General features: G+C 35.5%; 1 protein-coding gene across 1 annotated transcript in view; it reads right to left on the reverse strand.

The window, feature by feature from the left end:
• Nucleotides 1–17,642, reverse strand: part of CHM (CHM Rab escort protein) — a 177,047-nt gene extending 159,405 nt beyond the window's left edge. Inside the window, exon 1 of the mRNA XM_061178456.1 lies at nucleotides 17,586–17,642. Coding sequence (XP_061034439.1) covers nucleotides 17,586–17,634 — 49 coding nt within the window. The 5' untranslated portion in view covers nucleotides 17,635–17,642. The remainder of the gene's footprint in view (nucleotides 1–17,585) is intronic.
• Between the last annotated feature and the right edge of the window lie 4,593 nt (nucleotides 17,643–22,235).

The following is a 22,235-nucleotide window of genomic DNA, read 5'->3' on the forward strand; positions in this document are numbered from 1 at the left end:
GATTAGAACGACAGACTAATAATACAGTTAATAATGTCTTCCTGGCCAGGATTTCATATTTCTTCCCACCCATTCAATAAACACCGAGATCCTTGAACAGAGGAGGCACATAGTAGATTCTCTATAAATACCTGTTTAAGGAAAGAAAAGAAGAAAGACATACAATAATGGGGAAAGGGAAGAGAGAGAGAGGGATAGAACAGACTGTGATAGGTAGTGAGGGAAAAAAAGATAAAGGCAATGCCTAGCCTAAAAGAGCTCAGAGTCTAAAGAACAAGAATTTAAAGGGACTGAAATAATAAAGGTAATTAAAACTGTTAGAGGAACACAAAGGAAAGAAGCATTCCCTCTGTAGAGGGGAGTCATGGAAAGCTCCAAGGAGCAGGGGACACTAACCAGCTGGGTCTTTCAGATCTGTAATAACACAACTGAAAAGTGTAGAAGAAAAAAGCTGAAGGAAAAGGGAAAGTGGAAGGGAATATTCTTGGCAAAGGGTGAAGGAAGAGAGTACCAAAAAGTGATGCCCAAAAGAGTGGCTGGAGCCAAACTGTGGAGTCTGAACTTGAACCTGTAAGCAACAGGGAGGCTAAGATTTTAGCCATAAGAACAAGATCTAATCAGTGTTTCAGAAAAATAACTCTAGGCACAGCACGAAGGATGAGTTTGCATAAAACTGGAGCTTTAGGTTTCACTTTTTTTTTTTTAATTCTTATTTAGGAAAAGTTAACATAATTAAACTTTTTGGTCTTACTTATAATTTAGCAAAATAAGTAAAACAACTAACTGCTTGTTTTGTTTAAATTAATATTTGTAAGCTCAATTTTAATAGCTTTTAAACCCTTGACTAATTTCAAAATAAAGCCTTTTTTTAACACTTGGCACCATAAAAAGTGAACTACTTAGCTTCTGAATCATTACTCAAATTCACACAACATCCTTGTGAGGCATTTATATGGAACATATATAGGCTTATTACAATGAATTATACAGTCTCTCCCACAAGGGAAAGCCAGACATGAGTTAGAAACAAATAATCAGGGTTAAGTCACACAGCATTACACTGGAAACACACTGTAAAAAATTTGACTACAAATATACAAGTACAATGTTTTCAACTGTAATATAGGGCTAATAATATATCTCATAGGGATATAGGGAGGAATAGGTTAAAAAATGATATAAAACACCTTACACAGTGTCTCCTAGCATGTCGCTGACATTCAATAAATATTGGTTCTCTTCCCTTCTCTTCCTACCCCTTCAGTAACAAATCTGAAGTTATCTGAAGTTATACTTAAGTTATTTGAAGGGAAAAAAACTACCATTTGTTTACTATTGACTTAAGTTATCCTCAAAGATCTAACAACTTAAAATAGTTTTTTGAAAAGAAGTCCAATAGCCTTTTCTATACATACACTATAGGGCTTTTCCAGATGTATGCTATAGAAGTTCATCAAATACTTAATATCCTTTAAACATTTCACATCATTAAATATGATCATTAAATTCATTAGTGAGGCTGTTTCAAAGAACTCTGCCAAAGGATTATAGGAAAAATGTATAAATCTGATGCAAGATCATCAACTTTTACTGGCAAGTCATTTTTATCAAACACAGGTAAATACTAGGTATTACACTAGCATTTCATAACAGCTTGTAACAGGGGAAACTGAGGTTTGTTACATTACTTCCTTATCAGTTGAGGTTCTGTTATAAAGTTGGCAACTAGAAAAAATATATTAGAAGCTTATAGAATGTTATATGATCATATAACAAACACATAGTCCCAGCTCTATGATTTTCCAAAACCTGTCTAGATAAAATAAAGATGTTTCACTATCAAACGAAGCTAAGCTAAAATCAAGCCCAAAAGGGTATGAAATTAGTGTTTTCAAGAATCTTATCTAAAATATTTTATAGGAACGAAACCATTATTTATTCATTTTTCAAAATCCCCTTTTAATCCAAATCCTTAATGTTGAACCTCATCACTTACAACTACAATATTTAGGTTAGCACTCTATGATCTATTCTTAAAATTGTATTAGTATCTGGAATTGATTTTTCCTAACACTATACTTACATAAGATAAACATTAAATAAAGTACTTACACCACTCCCAGCATATCAAACAATAAATAATAGATTCCCCTGACAGGACTTTGATGACCTGGCAAAGCCTGAGTGCTTTCAGCCCAAATCATATGAAACCATAAATCACTCTTTATTTTATAGAACATTTCAAAATGGATTCCTGCTTTCTACCTTGAAAGTCATTTCATGTGTTATTTATAACTAGTGAAGACCAGAATGGAAAGAAAATTACATAGAACTAGAAAATTTACTGTGACTTTTTATAAAGAATAACTTCTTTTTTTTAGGAATAAAGTAGAATTACTGGCAAGGAAAAACTTGTGAGTATAAGAAGCTTTTAGAGAGCCACATCCTTTACTACTTAAACAACCCTATGTACAGACTTTCTGTACCATCGTAAACAAAGCATAAACAACATTAGGTACAGAACTGACTAGACTGAGCAATGCAAAGGTAAAACGACCCACTTAACTCATGTCACAGCCGCTCAAAAAAAGTGACATCACAAAATTAGACAGAAATTAAATTTCAACCCAGGTTTAAGTAGTTTTGTTCATTCCTATTAAATTATAAGTTAAAAAGTTTATATCTTATATTTACTTTTTAGTGGTTACCTTAAAAAGAAAAAAACTGCCAGTGAAGTAGCTTAGGGAAATTTCAAGAAGTATAGATAAAAATACTGTTTTTAAATTGACAATTATTGTAATTCACTTTGACCCACACGAAATATCAAACATACTAATAAATGTAGTAATTTAATATCTATGGGCTTCTTCCTCATGGGAGAAAATACTGTTAATATCTATGTAATTTTTAGAACTTTGGATAAATATACTATCCATTAAAATATTAACTCACAAAATTCATGTTAATTTTTAAAAATTCAATATAGTGTGAACTTTTAGGAATGTCTAATAAGAACACTGTCTCAATACTAGGAAAATTGGATTCTTGTTTTCAGGTATATACTAAATAGCTGAAAAGTCACTTAACCTCTCTGGAATTCAGCTTCCTTATAAATATGCTTATAGATAAAATGAAGAGCTTGAAATAAGTGACCCATAAGGTTTGCTGCAAGTTCTCAAAGGTGAATGTTAGTGATAGATCAACAACTTGGACTCTGTTCTTGTGCAAATGACTTGAACTTAAAAATAAAAACAGGATAAGATGGCATTAGCAGCAAAGTTGCTGAATCTCCCCCTGAGACCCCCATAAAAACAGACAGTGCAACCAGGATACCGAAACCAAACTCCCAGGGACAACATCTACAACAAAGCTAGATGACAAAATATCGTGATGAACTCCAAAACACAAGTGGGTCATTACAAACCTTCAATAGCTATAAGACCAACGTGATATCAGAGACTGTGCAAGAGGAAATGAAGGGAAGACAAAGAAATTTGTGACAGCGCTGAGAGCCAGAGAACCCCAAAATTGCTATCAGGCACTCACCGGAAGCTTGCAAGTTCATTGTGAAAATAGCAGCAGAAAGTGGGAGGGGACTTCACAGGCTCCAACCTGTGGATGAGTGCAAAGGAACCCCTGGGAGTGCTAGAGTGGTGAGGGAGTGGGAATGGAGTTGGGCCCTATGAACTTAGGAAAATGAAAAACTGCCCTTCTAGATAAATCCCTGCACAGAGGAGTAACTCTTGGGAATATAATCCAAATTCAGCAGAACAGGGAAAATAGGTGCAAAGGGTAGAGAAGGTCCATACAAAACTGGGGGAGGGTGACACAGCTATCAGATCTCAGATCTCAGGCTATTTTTTGGATTATTTAGTGAAAATACAGGAGAGCTCTAGAGCAGTTAAGTTAGAAAAGCTATCCTGATCCACACTCCCTATTAAAAACACAAGGAACACTTTTTTCACTTAAAAATGAGCAAAACAAAAGGATCTTTGTTGAATCCCATTCAATGTACAGCAAAATATATATATACATAGAGAGAACAGAAGTGAAATAACAGCCTAACAGACAATGAAAGCATCCCAGAAAGACATGCTTGCAAATTAGATGAAAACTATAACCTAACTATGGTACTATAAGCTAAAAGAAATTAAGAAAATAATTGACGCTCTGAAAGAACAACATAAATCAGAATTAGAAAAACTTAAAAAGTGTGGTGATTAGATAATAGGAATATTTGAAAAAAGAATGAAATGACTCAAGAAGAAATGAAAGAAAAATCATTTCAGAAATAAAAACTAAGCTAAAAGGAGTACTAGAGCAAAGAAATACAATGGATAAATGCCTTAGGAAGAACTGAAAATGCAAACAAGGGCATAAAGCTACTGTAGTTATGTTTAAAAAGGAGAGCCCTTGTCCTTTACATATATATTGAAATATTTACAGACGGAATGATATAATATATGGGATTTGCATTAAAATAATCCAGGATTGGATCATGAAATGAGAAGGTGGAGGGTACAGAAGAAAAGAGGCCATAAATTGATAACTGTTGAAACTGGGAGATTGGTACATGGGGAGTTATTTTATTCTATTTTTTTATGTTTGAAACTGGCCATAATAAAAAGTTTAAAAAATAAAATTCAATACCAAATTTACAGAGCTAATGAAAGGCTGGGTCTACCAAATAAAATAATCCCTTGGAAAGCAGAGATTTAGTATTTTGTTTTTTATCTAAACCGAGAAAACTATATCAACTCAAATCTCTTAATGAAAGTTTTATTAAGTAATGTAAATATTTGCCAAAGACCTATTCCATGCCAGGAAATAAAATAAGCAGATTCCACTACAATTAATTTTTACTTAATTTTCTTAATACTAATATTTCTGTTGTATCAATTTAAGTGACTAAAATGATCTTTTCACAGCAAAGGATATCCCAGTTGAGCTCTCTTCAAACTTAATAACAAATAACATTTAACTTGTGATGAGGAAAATAAGGTTTCTTTAACAATATTTAACTCGTAATGAGGAAAATAAAGTTTCTTTGTTCAGAACATATTTTACTGATGTGCCACAGAAGAAAAATGACCTTTACTGTATTATTTATAAAGCTATGAGACTAAAATAGATGATGAGAGAGACTGTGCTCATTCCAAGAATGTTACAAAATCACACAACAAATAACCTTCCTTCCTTATATGAAATCCTATGATGAAATCCATTTTTTAAAAAGTAGAGAAAAAAACCCTTATGAGCCTTATAAACTAAATTTGAAAGGGCCTATGAATTTGTTATTATATAACATTCCTTAAAGTAAAACACTTCAAATTAAGTTTTAAATGTAGTCTCATTATGTATCTAAGAGAAAACTGGCTACAGTATCATTGAGAAAACATTGAGGATAATTATTTTATCCTGCTTATTAAAAAGCTGAACAGTGATTACACTGAGTTTATTAAAATAAAACAAAGGATAAAATTTTATCTAATGAAAATTACAATTTTATTGCATTAAGAATTTCTTAAATGCCGTAACAAGAGGGATAAACCAAAAATCAATGTAAAAGGTTTATGAATCACTTGTCAGTGATTTTACACTTTAAAATGCATATTAAAAATACTTAAAAAGCAGCAGGACAGTTACTTTTCTTTTTCATTTCCTCTCTTACACTGTAAATATGATACAATGCTAAAGAAAATATTTTAATCACCCATAACCCGACCCCTAACAAATTTTTTTTTTCGTTTTTCCTTTACTTTCTATTCTTTGTCCACAGGTACACATAAGGCAGTAGAGGATGGGGAAACTGAAAACAGGGGTTAAGTACTTTACCCAAAGTCATATACCCAGTAAATGGCAAAGTTAATACTGGAACCTATCTAGTCTGGCTTCAGGACATCTAAATCTCTTTGTCCATCCCCATCAAGCAACCTTAGAATTAATTCAGTTTCCCAAACGACTTCAATCTTGGAAATGGGTACTCTAATTGGTAGATACCAGTAATACTAGAAAGGTATGTTCTCTTTTGTAAATTAAGAAATTGGCATTCAGTGGCAGCTATTAAATGTAGAAGGAATCAAAGACCTAGAAAAAAACATCATTTTGCAAGTCCTAATGAAAATACTTATTCATATAAGGACTACCTATTGATGTTAAAACAATGCTGTGAATAGTTGGTATCAAACTGAATGGTTTGCATAGTGCCAAAAGCAATATACAGATTATTTTCAATACACAGGGGAAAAATAAATCCATACAATGGAGGCATCATATTGTCATCATCCTAATCCTGGGTCAACCTTAGCAACACTCATAGCGGATCAACCAGATATTTTGTCTTCTGGTATGATCCAACATGATATCCATATCACCAAAGATGTTCTAGCCAAAAACGTTAACCTTGAATCCACCAAGCCTTTAGATATAACTTTCAGTTTACAGGAAAAAGACAGTCTAGAGGAACAAGGTAAATGATACTACAAGGAAGAAAGCAGCCAAATCTAAAAGGTAAGGATCACTGGCCTAGTTTTTCTGTGACATCTCAGTCGTCACTTCAAAAAACAAAAAAAAAACAAGCTAGAATAAAACAGACTTACAGGATATAACAACCAGAAGCAATGCATAATAATGAACTGGACACAAGTTTGTACATATCAGCTGTAAAGGGTATTTTGGGGTGGGAGAATGTAGAAAGTTAAACATGGTCTGTGTGCTACATGGGATAAAACAGTACTGGAATGGAAAGAAAGGTGAGAATTATTGACTGAAAAAGTTGCAGAACGACGTGTACCTAACGATCTTATTTTGTCGTGAATGTGTGTTTATGACATTATACATTTCCTGAGGGAGGCAGGGGCCTTGAAAAGCTGAAAACCAAAGGGCAAATAAATACAATTATTTTGGTGAATATGCATAACCTACTGAAGTTGAAGATTTGCAAGCCTAGAATACTATATAATAGCAGTGTGTGAGTGTGTGTGTGTGTGTGTGTATGTGGGAGTATGCGGGGGAATTACAGCTATATGTATCTGTACAGATGAATCTCACAAGCATAACACTGACCAAGGAAAGCAAGTCACAGAAAGAATACATAGAGTAGAATTCCAAAAGTTAGACAAGGGTCAAAAACAGGAAAAACTAACAACATATGGTTTGGTGATATACACGTGATAAAAAACACTTTAAAAAAACAAGAGGACAATTAAAGCAGTTTACCATAACGGTTACAGCTGTGGGAAAGGAAGGGGAGATGGATGGTGGTGCACCCAGAGAGCTCCTAATGTACTGGTAATATTCTGGTAGTGTTCTTTTTCTTTAGGTGGGTCATACATACATGCCACTCACTTTGTTACTGTTCACTGAAAGAAAGAAATAAAAAATATGTATACATACACACACATATATTTCATTTGTATGTATGATATTTTGTAATAAAAAATATCCTAGGCCACACTGTAAAACTGCCTACTCCATCAGTCCACCAGACTCCTTTGAGACATCGGGGCTCTTTGATATACAACATTATTTCCAAACTTTACTATGATAAGCAGCTTTAAAATAGATGTTGTCACCCTTGTAGCTTTTTACCTCTATTGAATGATTTTTCTCACAATAAATTCTCAGATCTGGAGTTACTGAGTCTAAGGGAATGAACATATTGACAATTCTTAGTACGAACTGTTACTTTGCCAAAGTGTTGTCCCAATTTATAATACCATCAGCATTTCAACTGAATACAACTTCATCAACAATTAGTTATTACTCCTTTAATTTAATGTTTTTGATTATCAGGTTATTTTGCATTTGACTATTAATCAGAAAAAAATATTTTCCCTGCAGTTTGTTGACTATTTGTAACCTCTCGTGTCTGTTTACACTCTCTGCCCATTTACCTGTAGAGATCTTGACATTTTTCATATAAATTTGAAGGTATTATTTGTATGTAATTAGTCCTTTGTTATGAGTTGCAAATACCCCTAATCTGTTTTCCTTTTTCTTTTAGTTTGCTATTTTCCAGAGTAGATGCTATAATTTTTTATATATTCAAATATTGCCTTGTATTTCTTGAGATTTCAAAGCGGGAAAGTTATCATTTCTCTACAGATCAGATGACCCAGTCTATTCCCACTTTATAGTTCCGACTACACTCAAAGAGACACCCAGATTACTGGCAGAAAGTCCAAAAACTGATCATATAATAAAAAAAATAAAGTATTTCAATTCAGTGGAGAAAGAATACATCGATGGTGTTAGAATAATCAGCTAATGATTTAGAAGGTAAAAACCCTCATATTCTACAACAAAGTAAATTTCAGGTGAATTAAAATTTAAATGTAAAAAATAAAATATTAAAAAAGAAACTAAGAGTAATTATTTACTTAATCTTGGAGGGGAAGGCTTTCTATGCATATCTCCAAAGGCAGTAACCATAAAAGAAAAAAACATTTGACAGATTTCACTACATGAAAATTATAACGTTTCATACATGAGAAACCACCATAAAAAAAGAAGGCAAATTTACAAAATACATGACAAAGATTTAAAGTCTTTAGTATATAAAGAATTATTACATGTTGAAAAGAAAAAAATGGCACAATAGAAACATGGGTAAGGGCAATTTACAAAAGAAACATAATTGACCAATATACCTATTAAATAGTCAACTTCACTTATGATCTGAAAATGTAAATGCAAACAAGGAAATATTTTTTTGGCTATGATGTTGACAGTAATTAAGAATAAGACATTCATAGACAATGTTGAAAGACTATGGGGAAATAAGCATTCTCATACTCCACTGGTGAGATTAGACTGGCAAACTTTCCTTAAGGCAATTCATCAATACAAATCAAAAGCTTTATGTAACCACCCTCTAAAATTCAATTTAACAGTTACAGTTCTAGGTATTTATCCTAAGGAAATAATTAAATACGTACAAAAGATTTAGGCACAACCGTGTTCATCACAGCCTTAGTTTATGAAAGTGAAAAACTGAAAACCTTAAATGTCCAACAAAAGTTGCTAATTTAAATAAATGACAGGACATCTATAGACAACAATATTTACTAAGCATCTACTTAATATGACATTTAATAAACTTTTGGAAATGATGTAATCATAAAGATGAAGAACAGATTAGGGGTCGCCAGGATTTAGGGATGTAGGTAGGAGGCAGGTGTCCATGGCTATAAAAAGGTATCATGAGAGAGTATGATGAAACTGTTTTATATCTGGATGTGACACCAATCTTCACGTGATAAAACTGTACAGAACTAAACACACACGAGTACATGTAAAACTGGTGACATCTGAATAAGGTCACGGGGTAAGGTCAATTACCTGGTTATGCTACATGTAGTTATGCAAGATCTTACTTACCACTGGGGGAAGCTGGGTGAACATATACAGGATCTTCCTATATTATTTCTTACAACTGCATGTGAGTCGAATTATCTCCAAATGAAAAGTTTTTAAAAAAGACACTGAGGAAGAAGATTTGATTAACATGGAATGATGTTCATAACATACTGTGAAGCGAAAAACAGAATAGCATACACACATCTATACACACGGGTCTGGAAGTATATTCGTAAAAGTGTTAGTTATTAATATTATTTGTTAATGACACGGTCCTTGGAGGGAAAAGATACCACATCTACTCTGTCAATTAAGATGCATCCATTGCAAGTGCTGACAATTGTTGACAATTATAGGAACCAAAAGAAGAGTCAATTAAAAAAAGAAAAGCTTCATAAACAGAACAATGAGTCTCATACTTGATCTTGAAAATTCAATTTACAAGTGCATAAAACTAAAAAAAATTTGTTTAAAAAGACAAAATGGCAAACCCTCGCACATGCACAAATAGCCTATAGCTCATTTTTAACAATGGTTTTATTTCTGTGGGAAATTACGTATCTTGTAATCAATGAATAATTCCTAGGGAAACAGATTATCACTTGAAATATGACTGTATTTTCTGATCCCATTTCTAGCCATTACTTTAGTGGCTGATTCTGTTTTTTCAGTTTTAAGGGATAAACACAACCAAATCATTCAGTTCACCTTCATCAAAAGGTTTGCGAGTTGACGACAGATGTCATGATGCTGTCAATAATGAGTTAACACCACAAGGCTTTGCTGGCATCAGGATTTTAATGTCAACAATGGTAACTCCCCAAAATGAAGCAACTGTCAACTGCTAAGCTAGAACACAATAATCTAATCTTGAGAGTATAAGGTATTTTTTCACATGGAAGAATCCAACCAGCTCAATCTAATACCTAGCCAGAGCAACTCCAGTCTTAACAGTTTGACCTCGGTCAAACTTAACCAAGCCTTAGGTTCCACATTTGTAAAATGGAGATAACAATAAGCATCTAACACAGACAAGGTTACTGTGAGAATCAGATGAGATAATGCATTTTAAGGGCTTAGCATTGGATTCAGCATAATAAATGCCAGAAATAATTTCATATATTTGTTTAACAGTGTGTTGTACATACTAAATTTAATTCTATGCCCTCTATTTGGCCTAGATAGCTCATGCCAAAGTAACATAGAAAACTAAGGATTAGAACACAACTCAGCATCTTCCTAATATGCCTGATATCTGTATGTAAAACCTTCTTTCTCTGTACTTTAGCTTGTGCAAACTTTTCCATAATTATTTTAAATGCATATACAGAAAAGCAGTTGAACAAATGTGCAAATTCACACAGATAGATGATCCAAAACAGTTCAAAGCAATACAAAATGACTAAAACTGCCATTAACCAAAAGCCATTGTAACTCAACATCAACACTAGGCTGGACAAAAAAGATATGTATGAACACTACTCAGGAGAAAAAGTAGATGTTGGTACTTTTGTAAATGTGATATAAACCAAATCAGTCAAGCGGTATGACATTACCCACTTAAACTCTTGGTAAAATCTAATATGAGATCAAACACTCATGTGAAGCACCACCCTGGTGAAAAGCTGCCCCTGGTCTCTTCACCTATTTTCAAACTATTTTTTAAATAGTCTCATTATGATAACATGATAGCTCTCATAATCATACTTGGAGAAATCAGTATCCGTGATAAATTACCATCTCTTTTTACACTGCCCTTTAATAAGATTACTAGAAAAGCAAAAAAGAATAAATCTTTCAAAGTATCCCTATTTTGTTGGTCACAACTAAATATCCCCAAAATGTTTCCAATCTCTCTAGCATATATACATAATATATACATGTGTATATATTGACATATATGTGTATATATATGTAGTCTTGTAATATACATATTAATATAAACTGGGAACTGACGATTTTTAGACTATTTTACTTTTTAAACCATTTACATACATAGCAGGCACAGCCTAACTTTTCAGTGGAAAGACTGTACTGAAACTGAATAGCAGATGATTTAGCATGAGTAACAGGTCAATTACATGGAATTATAATTGTTTCTGTGCATTGGGATTTTATGTGAAACATGAGAATGTGATGGTGAGCAGCCGTGTTTGATTTTAATTGCTGTAGCTTGAGTTCTCCAAAACATCATGAGGATACTGGAGAAAATGAGAAAATGACGTGAGGCATGGGAGATGAAAATGATGCTGCGGAGAGAACCCTGGTAACAGATGCGGCTCTCTCTGAGGGATTGGCTCAAACTTATGATTTACAGGGAAGCGTAAGCCTCTCCAGAGAGTCTTCTCCAGAGTTATATAACTCCCCTTACTTTTCTAGGTATTGAGAGCAGAAAAGGCATACTTTTCCATCAATAAATACCTGAAGAATTGCAAAGCATTTTTCAGAACAGCAAAACCTGTAAGCTCTCTTTAGCTCCTTCAGCATTCTTACACTGACAAGGAAGAGTTTCACACTATGCCTCAAACAAGATAAATCTATTCAAAACCTTCACACTATGCCTCAAACAAGACAAATCTGTTCAAAACAAATGACAAATAATGCAAGCTGGTGAACAAAACAGAGTAAAAGAAAAAAAAAAAAAAGGAAAGAAAACCGTCAGTTAAGAAGTCTGATAGAAATAGTGGTAACAGACACACAAAGGTCTTTCCCACCAAACAGCCAATGGGAAGAGGAGGAAGATGACTCAGACACCTGAATCTTTCCACTGCTCTCCATGAAAACTATGAGCCTTTCCTTGGAAGCATTCACCGTAACAGTAGTGGTGATAAAAGCACCTCAGTATGGCATTATGGGCTATAAAAATCAACTACATTTTCTGAGCACTTACTAAGCATTTTACAGAATTATTCCGTTGAATCCTCAACACAGCTCTGTGAGATTTATTCTCTTTTAGAGATGAGAAAATTGAAACTTAGACATTAAGGAACATGTGTGAGGTGGCACAAGAGGCAGAGATGATTCAAACACAGTCTGTCCCGTTTCAGAGCCACCTTGTCAATCACTACACTATGCTCTCAAATGAGATACATACATGTCAAGGTAAATAAAACATATGGATGGTATAGCATTTGTAGAACCAAATGACTTTTGAAATATTACTTTCATTCCTACTCCCTATGTTATTCAGTTAATCAATATTCTCTAAACTTTAAAACTTTTTGCCCCTAGCCACCCCCAAAATATATATGAATATATGTATGTGTGTGTGCTTCACACAGTGATACACACATGAAATATATGTTTCATGAAACTATACTCATCCTGGGACTTCCCTGGTGGTCCAGTGGTAAAGAATCCACCTTCCAATGCAGGGGATGTGGGTTCAATCCCTGGTCGGGGAACTAAGTGGGCAACTAAGCCCGCACAGTGCAACTACTGAGCCCACGCACCTCAACTAGAGAGAGAAAACCTGCACACCACAACTAGAGAGAAGCCCACGCACCACAACAAAGAGCACGCATGCCACAACGAAGATCCTACGTGCCGCAACTAAGATCCAACACAGCCAAAAATAAAAATAAATAAAATATTTTTTAAAATGTTGCATCCAAAAAAAAAAAAAACTATACTCATCCTTACTACATGTAATATATTCTAATACATATTCTATTCTACTTCTGTTTTTTTTAATGCTGGAATTGATTTCATGACCCACAAATAGGTGGCATCTTGCAATTTAAAAAATAACAACTCTGCTCTAGACCACAGGTTCACGGATTTTAGGAAATACAGGCAGAGAAAGTATGGACATCTTCTGATACTAGAACCACACACAGGCATCCTGGGAGAGGATTAAATAAGATACATATATGAGAAATCACTTGGCAGAGAGTCTGGCATAAACAGGTATTTAGTAAAAATCAGTTTCCACGATACCTCCTACAACATTACTATCCCCCAACGTTTAGAGAAGCGAAGTTACTCCACCATCATCATAAGCATTATAGTCAATGAGCTGCTGGCCAAAGTTAACCACCTTAAAGTTTCAATGCTCAACTAACATCAAGAAATGGAGCTGTGTTACCTACATGACCTTTCCTGATGAAAGCAGCTTATCATTTCCAAGAAAATGTTTTTTTATGAACCACTTTGATAGAAAAATTTCTGAAGTATATCAAACACTGACTTAACTTCTTAAGAGGACTATACAGAATTGTCTTTTCTCAAGGACCCAGGATCATAATTATGCACACACAATGGTAAATTTTAGAGCTGGTAGATGCCTACCTTAGAGGTCACCTAATTCAAGTCTCTCACTTTACAGATGAACAAATTGATGTCCCAAGATGTTACGCAATTTGCCCAAAGTTACCCAGTAGGAAGGTTAAGTGATTCCCATTATGCCATGCTGCCACATCGATTTTGGACTATGCTGAGCATGATCTAGCAAGGTAGTCAGGATTTAGAAGCAATACCCCTTGTAATTTCCCCCATGTTTGTTATTTTTGTTATCTCACTTCTTTCCCCATAATCTTTAGCAATAAAACTCTTAAATCAAAAAAGGATCTATGTGTTTATGCTCTGCAGGAAAAATGTTAAGCTAGCCTACTCCACAGCCCATTTAGGGGAAGAATTCCAAAATATAATATGTGTGGTGTACTTTAGTAAGGAAAGGGATGCAGAATGAATCTCTATGTGGCCTTCAGAAAGCAAGAAGGATGCAATGAAAAGGCCACATTGGCTTAGAACAGCTCTGAGCATGTGACAGTCAGGAACCCCAAACAGCTCCTCAGAATAGGCAACACAGTAAATGTCACAAGGGCAGGGACTAGGTTCTCAGTAAATGTGGGTTGAATATTCTAAAAAATGTGTAGTCTGTCACTACACTAAATGGTGCTAGCTCATTGTGCTGTCTGACGCAGGTTTGCATTTTAGGTGTTTGTCTCTCCCCTTTCCCATAAGGATATGAACTGTCACTTACATCTAATGACACCCCCCCAAACACGGCTTTTGCAGAAGTTGATAACGTTTCCTATATCGTCTAATAAGATGCTTCTAATACACTCTGAGCATGCTAGAATTTTCTAAAATAAGAATGAATAGGCTCTAAGTAAGAGAATGAGGGATTCCTCTATGTAAGAAGCATGCCGATATTATCCCATAACTCTTGTAACTTCCATCTTGTCTGCCCTTCTGTTGAGTGGATGGCTCTGTTGAGGGTTACAGATTACACAGGTTGCCAGATAAGTCACCTGCAGTGAGGTATTATGCTACTGGGACTATTTTTAACCTGCAACCGATGATACTTCTCTGTAACCCACAAAATTATCACTCAAATGTCTTTTTAAATGGCAAAATGTCTTAAAAATGACAACCGTGCACCCAAACTGAAGGCCATTTTCTAGACACTTATTACTATATCCATTTTTTAAAATAATTGTCATGATTTTTTCATTAAAATTTTTTTTAAATTTTATATTGAACTCACTATATCCATTTTTGTCCTCTCCCTTGAGACTCCATTTGGCGCTCCTTCCTTATTCCATTTTCTTCTATATTTTCCATGGTTCAAGTACTTTATCTTATTCTTCTGCCTTTGGGTGTTCGAGTGATATTTCCTGTATTTTGTAATCAGGAGGAAATGGGCTTAACTAAGAAAATACATACAAAACTTTATTTTCCCATAATCTCTTCAAAACATGATCTTAAGGAAAACGTTGTGTTATGAAGAATGAAAAGAAATACAAATTAATCAAGGTCAAAGGGGTTTACAATATTATCCACAGATTATTTTACTTGATAAAGCAATTGTCTCTTGATGACATTTTAACTAGAACTAAACCTGCTAAAAGAAAAACTGCATCTCATAGCCTATTTCTTCATGTTTCTGATACGTGCATGATTAATTTTGCTTTTGTTATTAAAACTGAATCTTTGAAACACTAATTTTTCCATGATTTACTCAAGCTAGTACGTCTAGTAAGGCAAACACATCTTAAAGACCACTTTCAGCAAACTATTTCAGAAGAGAAATATTCCAAACACATTAAAAATCATTCTTATTCAGTAATGATTGGAATTATTGGATTCATTTATTTGGGAAATGGCTTTTATCCAATTTTTCCACTTTGACTTACCTAAAAACAAAGCTTCATATCATAAATTTAAACAATGTGCTTGAAAAGTAAAAATGTGTTCACTAAGTGATATGAAAAACTTCTAACTCAAATAAGTTCTTCCCATACTTTGAGAAATAACATTACTCTCACGGAAATAAGTCTAAAATGAATCTTTTTCCAAATACACCAGATACCCCTGATGCAATTTTCTGGATCACTCACAGAATCTTCCTACCTCTATCATAACGGACTCTAACAGGATGGATGTAATCCATATTATGAACTGAACTAGAAGGCAAAATATGTCTTATATAAGAATTAACAGCACTTAATGATAAGAATTAGCACCCTTATCAATTAAAATTTGAATCAAGATAAGAAAAAGTATCTTAATGATTCAAAGTAATTTTTAAAACACCCTAAGTGCCAAGGTAACAACAACAAAAAAAGGCAGTAACACAGGACCCAAGTATGGTATAACAACTATTCTAAAGTGGATATTGTTCTAAGTTTTAGGATAGACTGGAGAGAATAGAGTCTGTTGACTCCTTCCAGCTCTCATCCAACATCTGTTCATAGCAGCTACAGCAAGGTTATCTGTAGCCATGCAGTTTTCAGGTTGAGAATAAACATGTCCTTGCTGTTTTGAAAACAATTACCCATGTACAACTAGAATAAGATAATTTTTGGTTAGACAACACTGGAAAGGTTATCTAGTTTACCCTCCCTATGTTCAAAAACAAGGAAACTGAGGCTCAGAGAGAATAAGTTCCTAGCCCTAGCAACTCACACAGCTAGTTAATGGCCAAGCAAGGTCTAGAACCAAGTTTTCCCAATTATTTCCATTAATATGGGTTAACTCTGAGGGTCAGAACCACTGATTCTCCTTCTGGTATGGAATTGACCTTTGGAAATTTACCGGCTGTGTGATCTTGAGCAAATTGCAACCTTTCTAATCCCTTTTGCCTCCTCTGTATAGTGTAAAGAATACGTACTCTAACAAGGTTGTTGTGAGGATTATATACGGCTTGTAAAGTGCTTAGCACGTCGATTAGCAAATAATAAGCATTCGAAAATAAGTAGTTATTATTTTTACTCCCGACCTGGAAACATGGCTGCTCCTACTGTTTAAGAAGACAATGAACTGAATTCATCAACACAATGGACAGGGTCTCAACCACCAGGGTTCCCCAGCCTACCACGTTCTGTAGACAGGAGAAAACCCCACCCAACAAACTATTTCACCCCATCTAAAATCCACCCTTTACACTGTTAAGAAAAACAAAATACCAACTGCTGCCAAATGTTCTCTGCCACGTGTTGTACGTGTAATTTGTCAACTAGAAATTGCAGGGGGAGTTCTGGCACCACCCAAAACATGAAGAATAAATGATGGGAAAACAAGGGGAAGATAAGATCACACACCTGAACTGGACTCACAGACGCTTGTTCTCAGCTCATTTAGCTGTGGGTAGATAGGTGGGTGGTAGAAAGCAAAATGATTTCTTTCAGCACCATAAAGCAGGAATAATGGCCACCTCAACAAATTACAACCCCCTAGGCTTCTCAACAAAACATAAAAGAATCCATTTCATCGCCTTAGTAAATTAAAACGTACACGGGCAACAACTGAGTAACAAAATGTATCCGAGCTGCACTGCACCCTAGGGTTATATAAATATATGAAAAATTCCTATGAAATGGCGAGACAAAATGATGGGGACTATCACCTTGAAATTAACAAGGAGGAAATCATGTCATGCCAAAGGTGTCTCCATTGACAAAATCCCCACCCTCCGTTCTCATGACACTGCAAACCCACCTCCCTCTAAGGAAATTACAGGAATCACCCGCAGCAACCAACCTCAGCAATCGACATCGACCAGATCGACCCCTACTCAAATGGCGCTAAGCACCGCGGGTCCAAGCCCCTCCCTGCAGCTGCCAAGTCCCGCGCTGGCTCCAGACTACTTCGCTTCCTTTCCGTCCTCCCTCTCACGCTCGACCCCCAACATTTCTCGCCGACCCTCGCCACTGACAGAGAAGGTAGGAACGGGAAAGACTTCCTACACTTTGTCCAGTGAGTACCAGAGCCACACATACCCGTCCCTATTACGACCACATCAAACTCCGAAGGTAGATTATCCGCCATCTTGACAGGAAACGTGTCATGTGACTATTGCTTCTGGAAATGAGATCAATTTAGGCATTGCCGTGGTAGAAGGCGGAAGGGAAAACACTGCATTCTGGGTATTGTAGTTCCTGGCCGGCGGCTCCAGATAGGCGGCTACAGCATTGTATTTGAAATGTTTCACGCGAATGTTAAAAGCTCGATTCATTTTCCAGGCTGAGTGCAGTAGCGCATTTAGCCTGGAGTTTTGGGGTAAAAAAGAGTTGTAGATTTTTACTCTGATGGCTAGGATGAATGTGGGAAGACCTGGGAACCCCTTGACAATGATGAAGCAAGAATTGTTAGGAGAAATGGAGGGCGGAGTGAAATTGAAAGGGGATTGCTTTGTGAAGAAAGGAAATTTTCATTCCAGCCTGGAAACTGTTTGTTTCCCCCAGCATGTCTGTACTTTCGTTTTGGCCTGCGAGGCATCATTTTTCACACCAATACCTTCAAACTCTATCCCTTATCTTTTTTTGTCTCTGTCTCCCCAATGAAAACCCACGAAAAATCTCGCCCTAGCTTCGCCAGAATGGAACCGTCACTGCATCTGTATTTGTTCTAGTTAGTCCGATCAGCCACCTTGGCCATATACATATGCAAAATTAGTCTTGCTTTACAGGAGGGAAAAAAGTTATGAAAACATAGTAGTTGCTTGGTAGGCGTTTATTGATTCTGAATCTGGTTTTGTATATGTATACAAGGAGTTCATACAAGATTTTCCCAATAAGGTACCGCAGAAATGATCAAGGTAAAGTGTCCTTTATATTCAAGTGATTGTATTTGATGAAGAGGATTTAGATTGCCTGTGCCAAGCAGCTAATGTAGCTCTGATAAGTACTTTCAGGGTCGGCCTCCTCCCACCCGTACCCCCAGCCCCGTTATTTAAAATGCTTTGGTGTCTGACAATTCCAAAGCAAAAAAGAGGTAGAGAATGCATGGGAGTGAGGGAGGGTAATTTTTTGATCCCAGAAATTCATTGTGTAGTTATTTTACCAGAGTTTCAAGATAATTCAGAGAGTGCAGTGGTGGACCTTCCCTTACACCACCTGACTGACCTCTGAGCTGTTTGTGGTTCCCCAGTCACACTGTTGTTCCTTCATCGTGGAATGATCTTCCCGTTCTCTGGCTAACAATTATCCCCAAGGCTCAGAGTCATTTCCACCACCTCCTCCTTACATTTCCTCCCTATACTGGGTTATATTTCCCTACATTGTGCTACCCCTCTGTCATAACCTCCCATATTGCACTGAAAATTATTTGCATTTATGTTGGTTCCTATACTGGACATATATCCCCCAAAATACATACCCAGATATACAATACCCTAAATTATAAGCCCCTATATGATAGGGATTGTGCTTACTTATCTTTTTACCCCCTGCATCTAACATAAGCCCGGTGTATAGTAGGAATTCAGTAAGTGTTTGCTGAACTAAGCTTGGCTCTGATTCCCCTAATACATGGTAAGTACTATAGATTCAGAAATTTCCTAACAAATATAATCACACTGTGAAGATACAACTCACTAACGCATTTAATTTTCCTTAAATACTCATTGAGTACCTACTATGTGCAAGGCACTGATTTAGATGCTGGGACTACAGCAATGAAAAAACAGACAAAAATGCCTGTCTTCATGAAGTTTACATCTAGTGAAGTAAAACAAAATAAACAAGTAATTACGCTGTAGTGCTAATTTTCCACTATGTTTTCCCCCAAATTTAAAATCCTTTTCTTCCCCCTGAGGATAGAGAGCACAACCCTCAGAAAGATAAAAGTGCCAGCCTATACTTAGCTGCCCTTTCTTTAAAGTTATCACACCCTCTCTGGGCATAGAAAAGATTATTATATTCGAAAAATATAAAGCATCTGCATGGAGAAAACGCTCAAAATATCTTTTCCTCCCAATGTATTTTTGTTAATTTTTTGCAAGGCAAAAATGAATGTGGGAGTTGACAACATCAATAAAATAGCGTAAAGCAAAGCAGCTTAATTGTTGTCTATTCTATTATACTAAGGACATATATTTTTGAGAACTGAAATATTTTATTTGGATAAATCACAATACAATGAGATGATGGATACCTACAAATTGACTACACTGTTAAATCACTGTGACATTGATATTTTACTTAATGTTTTCCTGGATTGAAAAATCACAATTCCCTGAACATTTACCTTGTATTCAGAAGTTTATTCAAGGGTGGGATCTGATGTATCATATTTTTACAAACCAGTAATTTAATGGTCTCCTCCTATGCCTTTCCTTTGAGCTCCAAATCCATATAACCAACCCCTTACTCAATATCTTTTCTGGACATGTCCAATACTGAATTCCTGAATATTTCATCCCCACTCCCAAACCTCTTCGTCCAGTGTTCCCCAGCTTAGAAATGGTACCACCTTCCAATCAGTTACTCAAGTCAAAAACTTAAGGATCATCCTTGATATATTACTCTCTTTCACCCTTAAACCAATCCATCAGCAACTCTTGCCAGATTTATCTCAAAGATATATTGTAAATATATTCACCTCTAAATCTGTTCTGCCCCCATAATCTCTTCCTAGACTGCAATAGATCCCAGTTGGCCACCTCATTCATGCTTGCTTCTCCCCAGTCCACTCCCCACACTGCCAGTAAACTTTTAAAAATTCAAATCTGATCATGTTCTCCTTTACCTAAAACGTTCATGATTTCCTATTGCTGTTAAAATCTACTCCAAGATTTTCAACGTGTTGTAAAAGGCCCTGCTGAACTCAACAGTCTCATCTCGTACCTCTCACTTTTCTCTAAGCTCCAGCCATATTGGCTCTCCTTCCTCTCCTCTGATGTCCCATACTCCTTCCTACTTCAGGGCCTTCCCACATGCTCTTCCATGTGCCTGAGGTGAACTTTGATCCTTCTTCCCCCTTTCTTCTAGCTTAATCCTCATTTTGCTGTTCATTCGAAACAACACATAATCTGGCAAGTGCCTCAGTCTATCTTAGGATCTCACCCTATACTCCTCCTCTGTTGAACTTTTCATGATGGGAAATATCAAGTTCCTTATGCAATTACGTGTTTCATATCTGCCATCCTCTTAGAAGGTAAGTTCCACAAAGTCAAGGACTGTTCCTATATTGTTCATTATTATATTCCCAGTACATCATTCAGTGCGTGGCAAAAAATAGACACTCAAAAATATTCCTCTTATGAGTATATATCCAAAGCAAATAAAAACACTATCTTGAAGAGATATCCACATTCATTGCAGCATTATTCACAGTAGCCAAGATATGGAAACAACTTAAGTGTTCATCAACGGATGAATGAAGAAAATGTGGCATATATATGTATACTAGATATAAATATTATTTAGCCTTAAAACAGAAGGAAATCACATGGATGAACCTGGAGAACATTATGCTAAGTGAAATAAGCCAGACACAGAAAGACAAATGTCGCATGATCTCACTTATAAGTGGAATCGTAAAAAAAATTTTAAGTCAAACTCATAGTAGCAAAGAGTAGAATGGTGGTTACCAGAGGCTAGGGGTAGGAAAAAAGGGGAGCTATTGATCAAAGGGTACAAAATTTTAGTTATAAGATGAATAAGTTCTGGAAACTTAATGTACAGCAATGGTGGCTATAGTCAATAATAATGCATTGTATACATGAATTTAGCTATGATTGTAGATCCCAAGTGTTCTCACCACACACACACACACACAAAAGGTAACTATGGGAGGTAATGAATATGTTAATTAGTTTTATTATGGTAAGCATTTCACACTGTATACATATATCAAAACATCACGTTCTATACTAGTATACCTTAAATATATGGAATTTTTATTTGTCAAAAACAAATAAATTTTAATCTACTTAGTGAATGGATGAATAATATGGTGTAGGAATTCTTCAGGAAACAACATAAGAGTACAATTTTAAATGGGAATAAAATGAGTTGCTTGCCCAGTAAAATGTTTCATCAGCAGGTTTTGTGTTTATAATTGAACAGGTGATATGCACGTGGTTAATAAAAAATTAAATCAGCACAGAATGTCATACAAAGACATATTAGTAAGTCTCCATACCCTCATGGCCCCCCTGTTGTCTTCCCCAGAAATAAACACTGTTATCAGTTTCTAGTGAATCCTGCTAAAGATTCTGTGTGTGTGTGTGTCTGTGTGTGTGTGTGTGTGTGTGTATGAAGGGAGTGGTAATCCCTTTATTTCTTTTTTTGACACAGACAGTAACATGCTTTAATCATTATTCCTTACTTTGCACCTTTATTTTTTCATTTAATACATATTTGGGAGATCCTGTATTCTCAGTACATATAGGGGTGCCTCATTTTTAATGGCTTCCTGTAATTCCATTATATGGATATGCCATGATTTATTTAATATTCCTTTATTGATGGATATTTAGTTTTTTTCTAGTCGTTTGCTACTATAAGTGGTGCTGCAATGAACAGCCTTTTCTTAGAGAGGCAATATAGGATAATGGTTATGAGTTCAGGTTTGAGTCCCTATTCCATCCAACTGAACAGTCTCAGGTAAATTATTTACTCTCTCTGAATCTCAGTTTCCTCATC

Source organism: Eubalaena glacialis, chromosome X, assembly GCF_028564815.1.
Source record: "Eubalaena glacialis isolate mEubGla1 chromosome X, mEubGla1.1.hap2.+ XY, whole genome shotgun sequence".
Lineage (NCBI taxonomy): Eukaryota > Metazoa > Chordata > Mammalia > Artiodactyla > Balaenidae > Eubalaena > Eubalaena glacialis.